The sequence below is a fragment of the Siphateles boraxobius genome, unplaced genomic scaffold, assembly GCF_051911475.1.
Source record: "Siphateles boraxobius isolate OS27281-9 unplaced genomic scaffold, OSU_SipBor_1 55, whole genome shotgun sequence".
In the NCBI taxonomy this organism is placed as follows: domain Eukaryota; kingdom Metazoa; phylum Chordata; class Actinopteri; order Cypriniformes; family Leuciscidae; genus Siphateles; species Siphateles boraxobius.
The window spans coordinates 5,557,633-5,572,121 of NW_027509181.1; the positions used below are offsets into that span (position 1 = coordinate 5,557,633).

The following is a 14,489-nucleotide window of genomic DNA, read 5'->3' on the forward strand; positions in this document are numbered from 1 at the left end:
GCAGTGCCCAGCAGTGTGAAATGAAACAAATGAGGGGTTAGGGGAGAAGCAGATGACCCAAAGAGTGCATAGGTCAGGGGTCAGTGCTTCTGGCATGTCCCAGCACTCTCTCTCATCCGCCCACTTTTTAGAAACACTCAGAATTTTGCTGTTGGTACAATTCCCAAGATGTCCAGATGTTTAGTGCAGGAACAAATGAGGGATGCCAAAATCATCAAAGACAGAGCGAGAGAGAGGTGGCCCCTTAACAATTCAGGAAGGAAAGAGACAAGCGTGATGAATTGCGGGAAGACAAGTGGGATATTAAAGGGGACCTATTATGCCCTTTTTCAAAGTCTTGATTTTGTTTTTGTGCTCTACTAGAATAGCTTTTCATGCTTGATTTTTCAAAAAAACATTATTTTTCAAGTTTTACATTGCTGCATCACCTCTCTTCCCAGTCTGTTAGTAATGCTCTGTTTAGGTCTGCCCCTTTTTCCGAAAAGCACAATGTAATCTGATTGGTTGGTTGGACCTGTGTGTTTTGATTGGTCAACCGCTTTGAGTGCGTTTCGGAAATGTGAAGCAACTTGACCAGGTCTTGACCCTTTATTTTGCATATAGATCGGGATTGTTTGAATGAGTAACGTTGTAACGTGTACGTTCCCTGAAGAAAACTCAAGACTATACAATCTAGCCAAGAGTTTAGAAACACTTACTAATATAGAGAATAAAGAGAAAGAGAATGGCGTAAAGGGAATTTACGCCATATCGTAATTACTTAACGATTCTGAACTGTAAAAAGCCTTCACATGCTTGTAGAACATGTAATTACAGCATGTAATTACACATTTTTCTGAGAGCTATGACTTGTATCACCTGACCACTGCAGATTTAAAGTGTGTTCGACTTGAAGCGGCGTTGTGCAGACCGATCTGTGTATGACATCAAAGTACAGCGAGAGCGATTCGAAAGCATACGGAGCTTTATTTATGGTAATTATGACTTGCCGTGAACGTAGCATAACTGCCTTTGGAGTGGACTTTGTGCTTTGTAACTTTGCAGACATTTTTCATGCTCAAACAGCAACATTACACACTAAAGAAATTTGAAAATGTAAAAAAACATAATAGGACCCATTTAAAATATAAATCAAACCAGAGAGAATAGCAACCCAGGCTCAGAAAAGTCCTATTGCTTTTGGACTAAATAGTTATAAATGGGCCATTCAATAGAATTGGTAAAAAAAAACTGCTGTCCCACAAACAAAAAACACGTGTAAAAAGCATTTAAGTATTCAAATTTTAGATGTTTACAAAGATCCTTATATTATCTTTTGAATCCCACAATAATATTTAAAATATCAGTAAGCTTAATATTTATAAAGTCATCATTTATTGGGTACTTTCAATTGGGAGGGGCTGTCCCAAACCCTAACCCCTAAATTTCAACTTGTGAAAATCATATTGACATTTTTTTTTTCATTGTTGTTTTTAAAAATATCTTTGATTTCTTTTAAAAAGTGAAGTAAACAACAACAACCACAAAAAAAAAAAAAAACATTTATTTTATTTTTAAATGATGAAACTATGTTAAAAAAATGTGTCCCGCATTTTAATGTCACTACCGAAAAGGTGTGTGTTTTGAGATTTTAACTACACCCCTACATTTTTGATCAGCAAATATTCCTGTGTCCCTCTCTCATATAGCCTCTATTTCATTATAGATGGGTATCATCATGTTGGGGGAATGTGTTCAAAAGTTTGAAAATCTGTGTGTTTATGTGTGTACAACTGATCAGAACTGTGCTAGGTAACCTTGTGCTGGCTATCATCTTTGAACTAGGCTCAAAGGTATCTAAAATTTGTCACTACCAAAACTTGTGAAGTTTTGATTGTGACATGTTTTTTTTTTTTTTAGTGTTATTCAATAACAATTAGATTTTTGTGTACAATTGTTCAGAACTGTACTTGGCAACCTTGTGCTGGTTATCATCTTTAAAAAATAGACTCAAAAGTATCTTAAATTGTCACTACCGAAAAAGTCATGACCGAAACATGTCATCATTGTTTTGGTAGTGACAAAACGGAACACATAATTATTTATTTGGGGGAAATAAACACAATGTTAGTAGTTATGCAAATCATTAGTACCTTAGTATGTTTTAGTAATGTTTTAGTATGCGAGGTAAGATTCTGTAATGTGATCGCTACCAAAACATTACTGTCACTAGCGAAAATGTGCCGTCACGACCGACACATGCATGTTTTGTCTAAAATAAAACATATTGAATTATCAACTAAGTTGTTAACATAGTGTTTGGTTCAATGTATATTCAAACCAATGAATCCTTAACTTTGAAATCAGTATGATTAACTTAATGCCTTTTACAAAGAAAGATTGCATGGATTCAAAATACAAACAAATCTTATAAATTACACTAGAAATAGTTAAAATTGTAATTGTTATTGATTTAACTGTGAAAACGTTTTTTTTTAAATAGCAAAAAAAAAAAAATATTTACAAGGTAGATGTAAACAAAAAATGAATAGGCCAATATAAGCCTTCTTAATAAATTATTTATTATTGTGTTTCGGTAGTGAACAATTTGGGGAGAGGAAAAATATTCCAAAACTTTATGAAAATACAATATGATAATTAACTGCACAATTACTAGAAATATGTACCTTGGATATTATACAATTTGCGTACATACAAAATTTGTTAAAAAAATATATTTTTCTCAAGACTTTTCCAACTCTGACGTTGAACCAATTCTGTAGAATGGCCCAAATAGGAATAACTGACAATAGGACACTGAATGATATAATATGGTATAATCCACGGATAAGTGTGCATTAAACCACTTTAATGCATGATGTGGAGGGAAAGAACTGTTGACTATCCTGCTTGCCAGCATGGACAAGTTAAAGCTGTTTTTAATTTCTGTAGTTCTATCCATTATTAAAGTCTTGTACCCTTTTTTGTTTTGTTTTTTTCGAATCATTTTTTATCACCTTGCTTCTGAGAATTTTCAAATAGCAGCTCAGTATTTATTTTCATTTTATCTTTCTGCTTGTTATATTTACTTGAATGCATCTGCGGTCTTTGGTTCTTTGGTGTGATATGATGCAAGGGTCTTTGAAACAACTGAAATAATTTGTGTGAAGTAATATGTAACTGTAAATCAGTCTAGCCGTCTAGAATCATTTTAGCTGTGCATTTGCTGAAAAACACTTGCACACTTTAGAACATCTGTCAACTAATCAAAATCCATCAAAGAGCCACATGGTATAAATATGTATAACTGAACACAATGACTGGTTGCTGTAAATTGGAGCTCCTTGTAGAGAAAATCACACGCTTTTTAAGAGCCCACTAAAAAACTGAAATTTGTGAAAACATACTAATCTAAAAATGTTTGGTTACACTTTAAGGTTGTTACATTGCAACTATACATGTAAGAACTAAGTAATATTAATTCTCTACATAACTATAGGGTTAGGACGCGGTTTGGTTCAGTTGCATGTATTTATGCATAATTTATGTTGTCTCAATTTTTTTCCTGTCTTTCTATTTGTTTGTTTGCAAAAAAAGAAAAAAATACACTCACACACCCATATATACATATTTACACACACACACACACACACACACACACACACACACACACACGCACGCACACACACACACACGCACGCACACACATCTAAATATAAAAATTAAATAAACAAGCAAAAAATAAAAAAATACACTCACATACCCATATATACATATACACACACACAAACATATACATATATATAGCCTATATGTATATATATATATATGTATATGTATATATATATATATATATAATGTATGTATGTATGTATGTATGTATGTATATATATATATATATATATATATATATATATATGTATATGTATATATATACACACACACACACGTTAGCTAAAAGAGAAAGCTGATATTTAGCTGCACATTGGGGCCAATTTTGTATTTACCAGCAGATTTACATAAAAGAAATGCAGAACTGCAGTTACAGTAGACATTTTTTTTCATTTTCAGGGTTGAAGAGAGACTTGTTGCTGGAAAATGAATGTTTAGCACGTAGAGAGAGAGAACGGAATAAATGTTGTCATATTTTTCGGTCTTTCTGCAATGAAGGCATTTGCATGCTAACACAATAAAACTTGCGCTTCAGTCAGAAAAAAAATGGAATGTTTGGCATTGAATAAACAGAAAAAGTGCATTCATATAAAACGCGTTTTCAGTCAAAGTCCTCCTTCAGACATTTTGTGAAAATTATCCTCTTATATGCTCTCCAAAACCTTGGAAATCCAAAACTGTGTAGGATGACTTTTATACTTTTGCATTGCACTGAAAAAAAAATAATAAAATAAAATAAAAAAGAACCCTGCACGACAGGATATTTGTTGGCATAAATATCCAGTGCATGTCAGGGTGTATGCTAAGATTTAATGAATTGTGACAAGTGTCACTTTGCAGCAATATGGGCAGCTCAGGGTTTTGGCTCGTGCGCGCTGCAAAATGTGGCTTCCTTGGCACCATGTGAAAAGAAGCCGCAACCATCGATTCATCCCGTCACTAATCCCCTCAATGAAAATTCTGTTTCATTCGGGCTGGTTTCGCTCTGACAGGCGTGAATCCACCCCAATTTACCCTCTACGTGGGGTTCCCCTGAATGCACCCACCCAACGCTGGTTTGATCTCAGCCCGCGTCCTCGCCTCAATGAGGCGCTTCATTAGCTTTAATATGTGAAGTGTGCCAAGACCTACCCAGCCAAAACACAGCCTGGGCATGAATAGCCCCCTCCTTAAGCAAACTGAATCTTCTTTTGTTGCTCTTGAATATTGCAGTACGTGGAGTGTGTGTGTGTTCTCTGCGTAATTGGATTAGAGTTATTGCTGTAGATGTCGCCTGTCAATTAAACCTTTATGAACTGCACTTTATTGCCTGAGAATATTTCATGCACAATGAGCAGATTATACAGTATGAACAGACAAAGGCTTTAAATTAAACCACTATCACGCATGTATTATTGCAAAAGTCATTATATAAACAATAACCAAGTTTATTTATTGTGAACTAGCTAGTATTAAGGAGTAATAGAATTAAACAATTTGTTTTATTTGTTTTGAGCTGATTGTAAATGTGCATTGTTAGCATCATTGCTCTTGTAATTCCAGGTGTGATTGTAAAATGTATGAATGTTATTGAGTTACATGGAAAATATTAAAGCAAGTGTCCTTTGAAAAAAAATAGATAAAACCATTAAAAAAAAGAACATAGAAGTGATAATACAGCCTCCATAGTGACAGTGGTGTGTGTGTGTGTTATATGTGTTACTAATTATATTTGGTGCCCTTTGGAGTCTCCAAGGGTCCATGAAGCTTGCAGAAAATAGTTTTTTGAGAATCGCCCTTCAATCTTAATGTTTACTATAGCGAATGATGACCAAATTGATGTGTTAAACAAGATAAATGACGTATGCTTAGTTTCACAAGTGTGCGATTAATCGCACACTTGTGAAACTAAGCATACACACATTCATGCAAAAAAAGTGATTAATCCGATTAAAAATGAATCGATTGACAGCACTGTCAATCGATTCATTTTTAATCGGATTAATCACTTTTTTTGTCACACTTGTGAAACTAAGCATATACGTCATTGTTGCATGTGCATGTATGTCATTTGTTCTATGTTATGATTTGTTTGTCCTCTAGGGGGCGAGTGTTCTTGTTTGTGTTTTTCTTTATTAGGGACTGATGGCCGGCACCTGTGAATCATGTAGGCTACGTTTGGTATAAGAAGTTCAATCGGCCAAATCTGTTCGGCGGGCGAGGAGGTTCGGCGTGGTCCTGTGTGCTCTTATGCTTTAACTTCGGGTTATTTTCCTATGGTTATGTCGACATCACTTCTTGTAATAAATCCTATGGAACGAGCTGTGTTGTGATGTCTTCACTTGTGTTACGGCTGCGGTCGTAACATTCATTTATCTTGTTTAACACATTCATTTGGTCATCATTTAAAGAATAAGATTGAAGGGCGATTCTCACAAAACTATTTTCCACAAGTGTAACCCCCCTTCTCCCGGGTCCCACTCGACCCGCTCCGAGCGGGCCTCAAACCCGGGTCTCCGGCATGAGAGTCAGGCGCTCTAACAAGGAGGCTAAAGACTGCAGCCTCTAGCATCTGTCGCCAGAGCGCCTATTGAGATCAGAGGAGTGAGGTTTACTCGCACAGCAACTACTAGCTGGCCTCCGTTACACTCACCCCTCTAAACCTCACTCCGATCCGGGTCACGGCACCAATGTAACCCCCCTTCACCCGGGTCCCACTCGACCCGCTCCAAGCGGGCCTCGAACCCGGGTCTCCGGCATGAGAGTCAGGCGCTCTAACAAGGAGGCTAAAGCATCTGCACCTAAAGCTAAAGCACCTCTAGCATCTGTTGCCAGAGCGCCTATTGAGATCAGAGGAGTGAGGTTTACTCGCACAGCAACTACTAGCTGGCTTCCGTTACACGAGCTTCATGGACCCTTGGAGACTCCAAAAGGGCACCAAATTTAATGAGTCCATATCATTATATAATATAATAAATGTATGCACACCATAGCACCCATGAGAAAAAAAAACGGAATTCACAGTGTATATATAGCCTGTGTGCACTGCAACAAATAGCTTGTTTTCATTTTAGAAGAGTCAAGCTGTGATAAAACTTCCAAATCAACCGCCTCGACCTGACTGCATAAACCTACGATTACTAAACAGCAACGTACACATGACAAATCAAACATTATTCCGACTGTGAGTGGAAACAACGCAAATCTGCTGAAATTTCTCTGTACATAATGCAACGTGCGATCAGTGTGCCAGAGCGTACACACTGTTGTTTGTGTATCCATCAGACTCTCACGAGCTTACTGTACGAACAATGTATACGTCACCAAAATTGTGCTCTTCAGAAACAATCACAGAATAGGACAGAGCTCGTGTTTTAAAGCAAAGCACACACTGGAATGGAAAACGCAATGCACGGCTCTATTCTCTCCGACATCTCGAGATTCTCTGGTCTTCTTTACATTATAGCGCTGTTTTGGACTGATGTTTGAATGAATTGGTTTGTTTGAATAAATTGTGAATAAATACTGGATCACTGAAAACTTTCCCATAGTTTAACGGCTTAAAATCAGAAAAGACAGTGGAGGATAAACAAAAGAAACAAGAGGTCAAAACTAAATACTGAAGGCCTTAAATTAGTTTGTTGTTACAGTAGTTGTTCATAAATGTATTAGTTTTTGAAACAAGAAAATCAGTTTGACCCAGTCTTTACTGCAATACCTCTACTGTTTTCATTATTGTTACGGTTACATTATTAACACGTTGTTACATTGTGACCTTAGCAACAAACTTTCATTACCGCACCCATGATTTATTTTAATTTATCAATTTTTATTTGCAAAAATTATTTTAACACTTCAGTAGAGATTATTTACACATTCAAATTACAATATTTTTCATACAAGATAAATATTTTATCTTTGGCATATATGAAAAAAAGCGTCAAAATGTTCCATGGCATAAAGAAAATCATAAAATCCCGTAATTTTAAATTACTCTTTAATATCAGTTTTTATAAAATGAACAAATCTTGAAAGTAACTGTCAATGTATATATACATATTTTTTATAAAAAAACATGTTAGTTTTAAAATCTTAATCTTAGATATAATCTCAGTTTTATATGTATTATGGACTGTAATGGTTAAAATTCAGAGGAATTAATTGAAATTTATAGGTGTTGATTTTTTTTTATTATTTGGGAGTCAAAAGTGCCAGTAGATTCAGAAACCCGTTTGGGTTTCTAATGATCCTAAAAACCTCTTAAGCTAAAAGATTGTTTTACTTTAAAATGATTTACTTTTTTTAAATATATGCGTCAGACTGAACTGTGAAAAAAAGCACCCGGCAAGTTTCATTTGTTGTTTTAGTTTTGAAGGCTGTACTAAAATGTGGAAATCTAAATAAAAATGAGGCGGTGGTATATAACAAGTGCATTTGTTTATTGATATTTGTGTAGCTGTTAAGCAGCAGTTATCTGCTTACCTCAGTGTCAGGAGGCCCGTCAGAGATCACTCGCACGCATCTAATCCACTTTTGATGAACTGGGTTAATAGACTCCCTGTGGTCATTATCAAAGAGACTCATTTCTATTCATTTCTCAGCACACACGACCCTCGCACACCCGCCTCTCATTACGTGGGGCCTCTCCTCAATAAATACAGCTCTTGTGTGCTCTGGAGACACAGTTCATCCTCAAGTGTTCAGTATGCCCCGTCCAGACGGCTCTTACGCGCAGCTCATTTGGAAAGAGGCAGAGAAAGCCCGTTCTGACCCACATCCCGAAACAGCAGTGGGCTGGAGGGAGGAGAGGGATCAGGGGAGGGCGAGCTGTGACCCGTGCGCTCTCGTCCAACTCCGGCTGTCCGGACTCGCATATCCCGACGAAGATCAGAGCGCGATCGCCCGAGCCCGGAGACGTCGCCGCCTGGCTGCTAACGCCCGTGAGAGGAGGAGGATGCTGGGCTTGAATGTGGCCTTCGACCGCCTGAGGAGCGTCATTCCTAACGTGGAGAGCGACAGGAAGCTTTCCAAGTCTGAGACGCTTCAGATGGCGCAGATCTACATCAGTACTCTGAGCGAGCTGCTGGAGGAAAGAGACTGCGACCGGGAATTCAGTTTCCCAGCGTTAACCATGGCCATGCAGGATCAGGTGATTGTGAAGGGTTCAACGGACACTGAAGAGACCAAACCAGAGCAGAAAACTGTTCCTGCCTGTAGGATAAGATCATATGCTGGGAATCTCAGGCGGCCCACTTGCTGTGATCCCAAAACACCGGAGCTCATAGTGGACTCTCACTATCTGGAGAGGAGCAATGGAGCAAAATAACATTCTCTGAGTTTTTGATTTGCATTAAACATTTTGTTGGACATTTTGTAGTAAAATATAAATATTCTGTAATTAATGAAATATTTCTCCTTTTATGCTGTACAAATAAATATTTTCAGAGGAAAAAGTTTGTCTTTTGCTCTTTGAGTTCACAATACATTTGTTAAATAGTGGATTTAGTACCAATAGTAATAATGATATTTTGCCTAATCGTAATATGCCAATCAGACACCAAAAACGACATGTAAAAAGTACTGAAAGTAGCAATTTTTATTTGCGTTAAAATTATATACAAGTAACCAAAGACATTATTTTGAAATTGGTACAAATTTCATGTTCCTGCAGTTGGCTTTTCGATAAGGCTTACCTCAAAGAACACAACTGAGAAAAACGCGGTATAAAATAAAACAATTGAATTCAGAAAAGTAGTCTATCTAGTTCTCCAACAGTCAATATTTACACGAGTATTTACAGTTCAGGTTGCTTCATTTAGCCCCCCCACCCCCCACCCCGCTGTGTGAATTCATCCCGTGGTGATGTTTGGAGCTCACTAACACTGCAGGACGGTGCCCAGAATTCGACACTGACTACCCACAAAATACTCACTGCTCATAGAGTTTCGTGTAACAGTGTCAAATTAAAACAGTTATCAGAGAGAGAGGGGAACAAATGGCCCTAGATTTGCCTTTGCCAAGCAATGTGCATTAAAAACGAAACGCCCATGAAAGGGCTGACAATGGCAGCAAAACGTCTTGAGCATCTGACATTAAAATGAGCCTCCGTAAAGCTTACTGTTGAGGGCGATCACTTGAGAGGCAAACAAACAATGGAGAGCTTCTGAAAACAAACTTAAGATGAGAACGGTTTGGGTCAAAATTGTACTGGCTTTATCAAAGAGACGTCAAGTGCTAAATTCAATCTATTAAAAAATAATAAACAATCAATCAATCCTTCATAAAAAATGATGGACAATTTCAGCTTTTATGACACAAACTAGTGAAATGTGGGATGAAATTTTGCTGCGTGGCTCAGTTTAGTTGTTAGGCATCATGGCCATTGCTAGATGGTAACCAGTGTTCTGTAAAACTGCGTTTAACGTCTATTCTCACAGCAACTTTGGCTCTAACCAAACCACAGTAGCAGCGCATGCACAAGAATTTTCACAGAACCTGGGTTTACCATGTAGCCATGACGCAAACCCAAATCATCTCTCTCATGCAGCCAAGCTGTTGTGTTGTATGATATTAATGAGTTTTACAGTTGATTTTGAGCCTTATAATGTTTGGAAATCAGGGTTAAGTTCACAGTTAATGTTATGGCATTTGGACTATATGGTTATGAGTCATGACTACTAAAACATTCCAAAAACGCTTTGTCCCTTTCATGCCCTCGCGAAATGGAAAGTGATGTAATTTATTCATTCGCAGACCTTTGACAGCGCTATCGATTAAAAACGAATTTTTGCAACACAAAGGGAGCACATCCTGAAGTGAAGAGAATGGATTTGAACCAGGAGGGCATGTCTTCACGGCATTTCAAAGAGGACCAGAATTGTGAATGCTGTTTTGGATTCACCCTCCAATCGGTCAGGTCAGTGTTGAGAGCTCTTGAATTTACAGACTTGAAAGTGGAATTAAACAAACAGAGGGGAAGACATCCTTTGACAAGTTTTATCAAAGCTACTCTATTTCTGCCAATGAAAATGAACTTCCAACCAGACTGATCATTAGACGGCAAATAAAGGAGGGTTGTGATGTGAGAAACACAATTATGCCGTGACGAAAACATTTGAAGACGAAACGGATGAACAACTTGTGACAAACTCAATCAAAACAGCTCCTTTTAATAGAGTTCCGTGTGTGATGTGCTTTAAACTTCATTCTTTACAGTCTGAATGAGGAAGGTACTGGTGGATGATGACGGTGGGTTGTTTTCCAGGTGTGTCAGGTTGGGCAGGGGTGTGCTGAGGTCTGTGCGTGGAGCTCCATAGAAAACACTAGCAGTGTTCCAGATAATCAATGACCCTGGAGATAGACTTCTGCCCTGTGGTGCCCACATCACACTGTAAAGGACGCAAAGACACAATTGGTCAGTCAATAAGTATAACTTTTTTTACTTTTCTTTACTGAATGAGGCAGAACATTAGTATTAATATCACAGCATGCTTTGCATACTTTTTAATGATATATCGATTAATCAGTCGATATTTGGCCACTCTCAGATTATAGCGGTTCAATTTACCCACTCAGACAGTTATCAAGAGAAATTTCTCTGATAGATCACACTTTATTTTAATGTGGCCTTGTTCAAGTGTACTTGCACAAATAAGCACTGAGTAATATTAACAACATCTACTCCGTCTCTTCACCAAAAGTGACAGTTGTCATGTCTTGTCTACAGTATACGTGACAAAGCAACTCCAAAGTACGGCAAGCGATTGGAGTACTTTAGAAATAGAATAGGACATCAGATTACTGTCTGGAATTTGCTGTTTTATGTCGTGCCACACGGCTCTGCATCCAGTGTAGACAGCGTTACTCATGTCTGGTGTAGACACGACTGCAGTTGGTTGCATATAATTACACATTTTTTACTGTTATTACTATAGTAAATACATGTAGCAAGCATAACAAGGGCTATAAAGTGTAATGTCACATGTAAAAGTTCTGAAAAAATATTCTAAAATATTATAAAAAGTTCTGAAAAAAGATCGAAAAAAATATTTAAGTACATGTTTATTGACATTGTGTCAAAGCACAAAATGTAAAAAAAAAAAAAAACTTGCAACAAATTCTTCATTGCTCTTTTATAATGAAGTCATTATTTGCACTTAAAGTAACACTTTACAATAAGGTTTCATTAGTTAACATTAGTTGACGAGTTAATATGAACTAAGAATGAACAATACTTCTACAGCATTAATTAATCTTAGTTCATTTTAATTTCAACATTTACTAATACAATATTAAAATCAAAAGTTGTATTTGTTAACATTAGTAAAAGCACTGAACTAACATGAACAAACAATAAACACTATTTTTATTAACTAACATTAACAAAGATTAAGAAATACTGTAGCAAATGTATTGCTCATTGTTAGTTCATACATTAACTAATGTTAACAAATGGAACCATATTATACAATGTTACCATACTTATATTTTAGATATGCTGATTATCATTTCAAAATGATACAATAGAGCACAGCAGGAATGATTTGGCATTTTTGACCTTCTGGTTCCACTGTCCCAAAGTCAATGGGTCTTTGGTTAAATGTCTGAACTAAATCACACTATGTACTAATGTACTACTAAATCACAGCAAAAACCCAAACCAGGGTACCAGGGTGATTGTGACTTCCGGGTTGGCCTACAAAATTGTGTCATCCCTTCAGCACTCTTTTAACATGATAGCAATGACATTAAAATTTTTTTTGCGAATTGAGATATTTCACTGGTATGGTATCGACTAACGAAATAATCGCAAATATTTCAGCAACCCTGCATCGCCCATTGAGAATATTAAACACTTGTGTACTCACTGTAAGGTTCATGAAATTCAAGAACTTCTTCAGCATCTCTGTCATGACCGAAAAATCCCCTTTTGGCAGGTTCTCCCTCACAGTAGTCACATTCATCTGAAAGAGAAACAGAATTAGCAGCCTGTCCCCCTTGCGTGGTTACAGTACACTGCAGGCCATTGCTGAAAGAGAGTCTGGAGATTTTTAAAGCAAGTCTCTGTTGATCAAAGCAGCAGCACTGTATCTCTGGCCATCATTATTTCAAAAAGTCTCCATAGTACTCGCTCTTCAAAAACACATCAAACTCAAATATTTCCCTCCTTCCAAAAACTTGGATGCATCCTAACATGAATCTAAAGTGCAAACAGTATGATGTACCTTTCAAAAGAAATCCTACTTCAAGTCAATTTGCTTTGTTTTTCAAAAACAGAATCAAACTTGACCTTCAAAGTGTGCAAACATGCAGCGAAAAGGAAAAGTGGGTGAAATACGAGTATAAATGCCATCTCGTTTTGTGTCTGCATCTGGGCAGTGTTTATAGGCGAGACAGATAATGGCCATGTACGTCAGTCAAAAAGCAACGGTGTGGTGTGAAAGAGAAACAGAGGAGTCCATTACAGACAACTCAACCGGCCACCTATTAACAATCAAGCCATTAATACTGGCAAACACAACTCAGGGGCTTTCTTCTGAAACCTGCCTTGAAACTTGAAAACTGCAATTTAGACAAACAATCCTCAAACCTTGCAAAGAAATTTGAACAGCAAAGGCTCTGCACCAATAAATGCTATGCTTATATTGGTCCAGCCTGGGTTTGTTTTGACCTTAAAGTGACTGAGGGCACAAGAGAGCACTTGTAGTGGACAGAAAGAGTATCTAGACGAAAGGTTGCAGTCTTGCATAGCTAAATGCATACCTGACATTAATAATAAATGACATTCTTTATACTTTGAGGAAAATGTAGATTCTGAGAAGACACCGATACAAACCATGCATCAGAGATACAAAATGGAAAATATTGAGGTACGTGAGTGGGTTACTTACAGGGCTCCCCTGGCACAGACAGCCCAAAAGCAGTGCAGTGTATGACGCCACAATACTGTCCTCCATGTGCTTGCCAGCATGCTGAAGAGCTGGAGACAAAAATCACATGACATATTACTCAAAATAACTTCAAAACATATAAAAATTTTGCATATTTACTAAGGGTTAAGACATTTTTCAATAATATTTTTTATTTTTTACATTTCAGAACAAGATTAGAATTATATGCACAAGCAGCATACAATATACATTTTTTTTGTTTGTTTTTGTTCTTGAAAACATTTAGAAGCAATGCACAAACAATAAGTACAGGTCCTTCTCCAAAAATTAGCATATTGTGATAAAGTTCATTATTTTCCATAATGTAATGATAAAAATTAAACTTTCATATATTTTAGATTCATTGCACACCAACTGAAATATTTGAGGTCTTTTATTGTTTTAATACTGATGATTTTGGCATCCAGCTCATGAAAACCCCAAATTCCTATCTCAAAAAACTAGCATATTCATCCGACCAATAAAAGAAGTGTTTTTAATACAAAAAAGTCAACCTTCAAATAATTATGTTCAGTTATGCACTCAATACTTGGTCGGGAATCCTTTTGCAGAAATGACTGCTTCAATGCGGCGTGGCATGGAGGCAATCAGCCTGTGGCACTGCTGAGGTGTTATGGAGGCCCAGGATGCTTCGATAGCGGCCTTAAGCTCATCCAGAGTGTTGGGTCTTGCGTCTCTCAACTTTCTCTTCACAATATCCCACAGATTCTCTATGGGGTTCAGGTCAGGAGAGTTGGCAGGCCAATTGAGCACAGTAATACCATGGTCAGTAAACCATTTACCAGTGGTTTTGGCACTGTGAGCAGGTGCCAGGTCGTGCTGAAAAATGAAATCTTCATCTCCATAAAGCTTTTCAGCAGAGGGAAGCATGAAGTGCCCCAAAATCTCCTGATAGCTAGCTGCATTGAC

The 14,489-nt window shown here is 37.2% G+C and overlaps 2 protein-coding genes across 3 annotated transcripts in view; one reads left to right on the forward strand and one right to left on the reverse strand.

The window, feature by feature from the left end:
- The first annotated feature begins 8,335 nt into the window (after positions 1–8,335).
- Positions 8,336–8,956, forward strand: atoh1c (atonal bHLH transcription factor 1c). The gene has a single exon (XM_077205753.1). The coding sequence runs from the start codon at positions 8,336–8,338 to the stop codon at positions 8,954–8,956; it is 621 nt and encodes a 206-aa protein (XP_077061868.1).
- A 252-nt stretch (positions 8,957–9,208) lies between these two features.
- waplb (WAPL cohesin release factor b) overlaps positions 9,209–14,489 on the reverse strand; it is an 81,224-nt gene continuing 75,943 nt past the window's right edge. For both annotated transcript variants that reach the window (XM_077205904.1, XM_077205905.1), the window contains exons 18-20: positions 13,521–13,609; positions 12,498–12,593; positions 9,209–11,018 (exon numbers count right to left, since the gene is read on the reverse strand). In XM_077205904.1, coding sequence (XP_077062019.1) covers positions 10,953–11,018; positions 12,498–12,593; positions 13,521–13,609 — 251 coding nt within the window. In that variant the 3' untranslated portion in view covers positions 9,209–10,952. The remainder of the gene's footprint in view (positions 11,019–12,497; positions 12,594–13,520; positions 13,610–14,489) is intronic.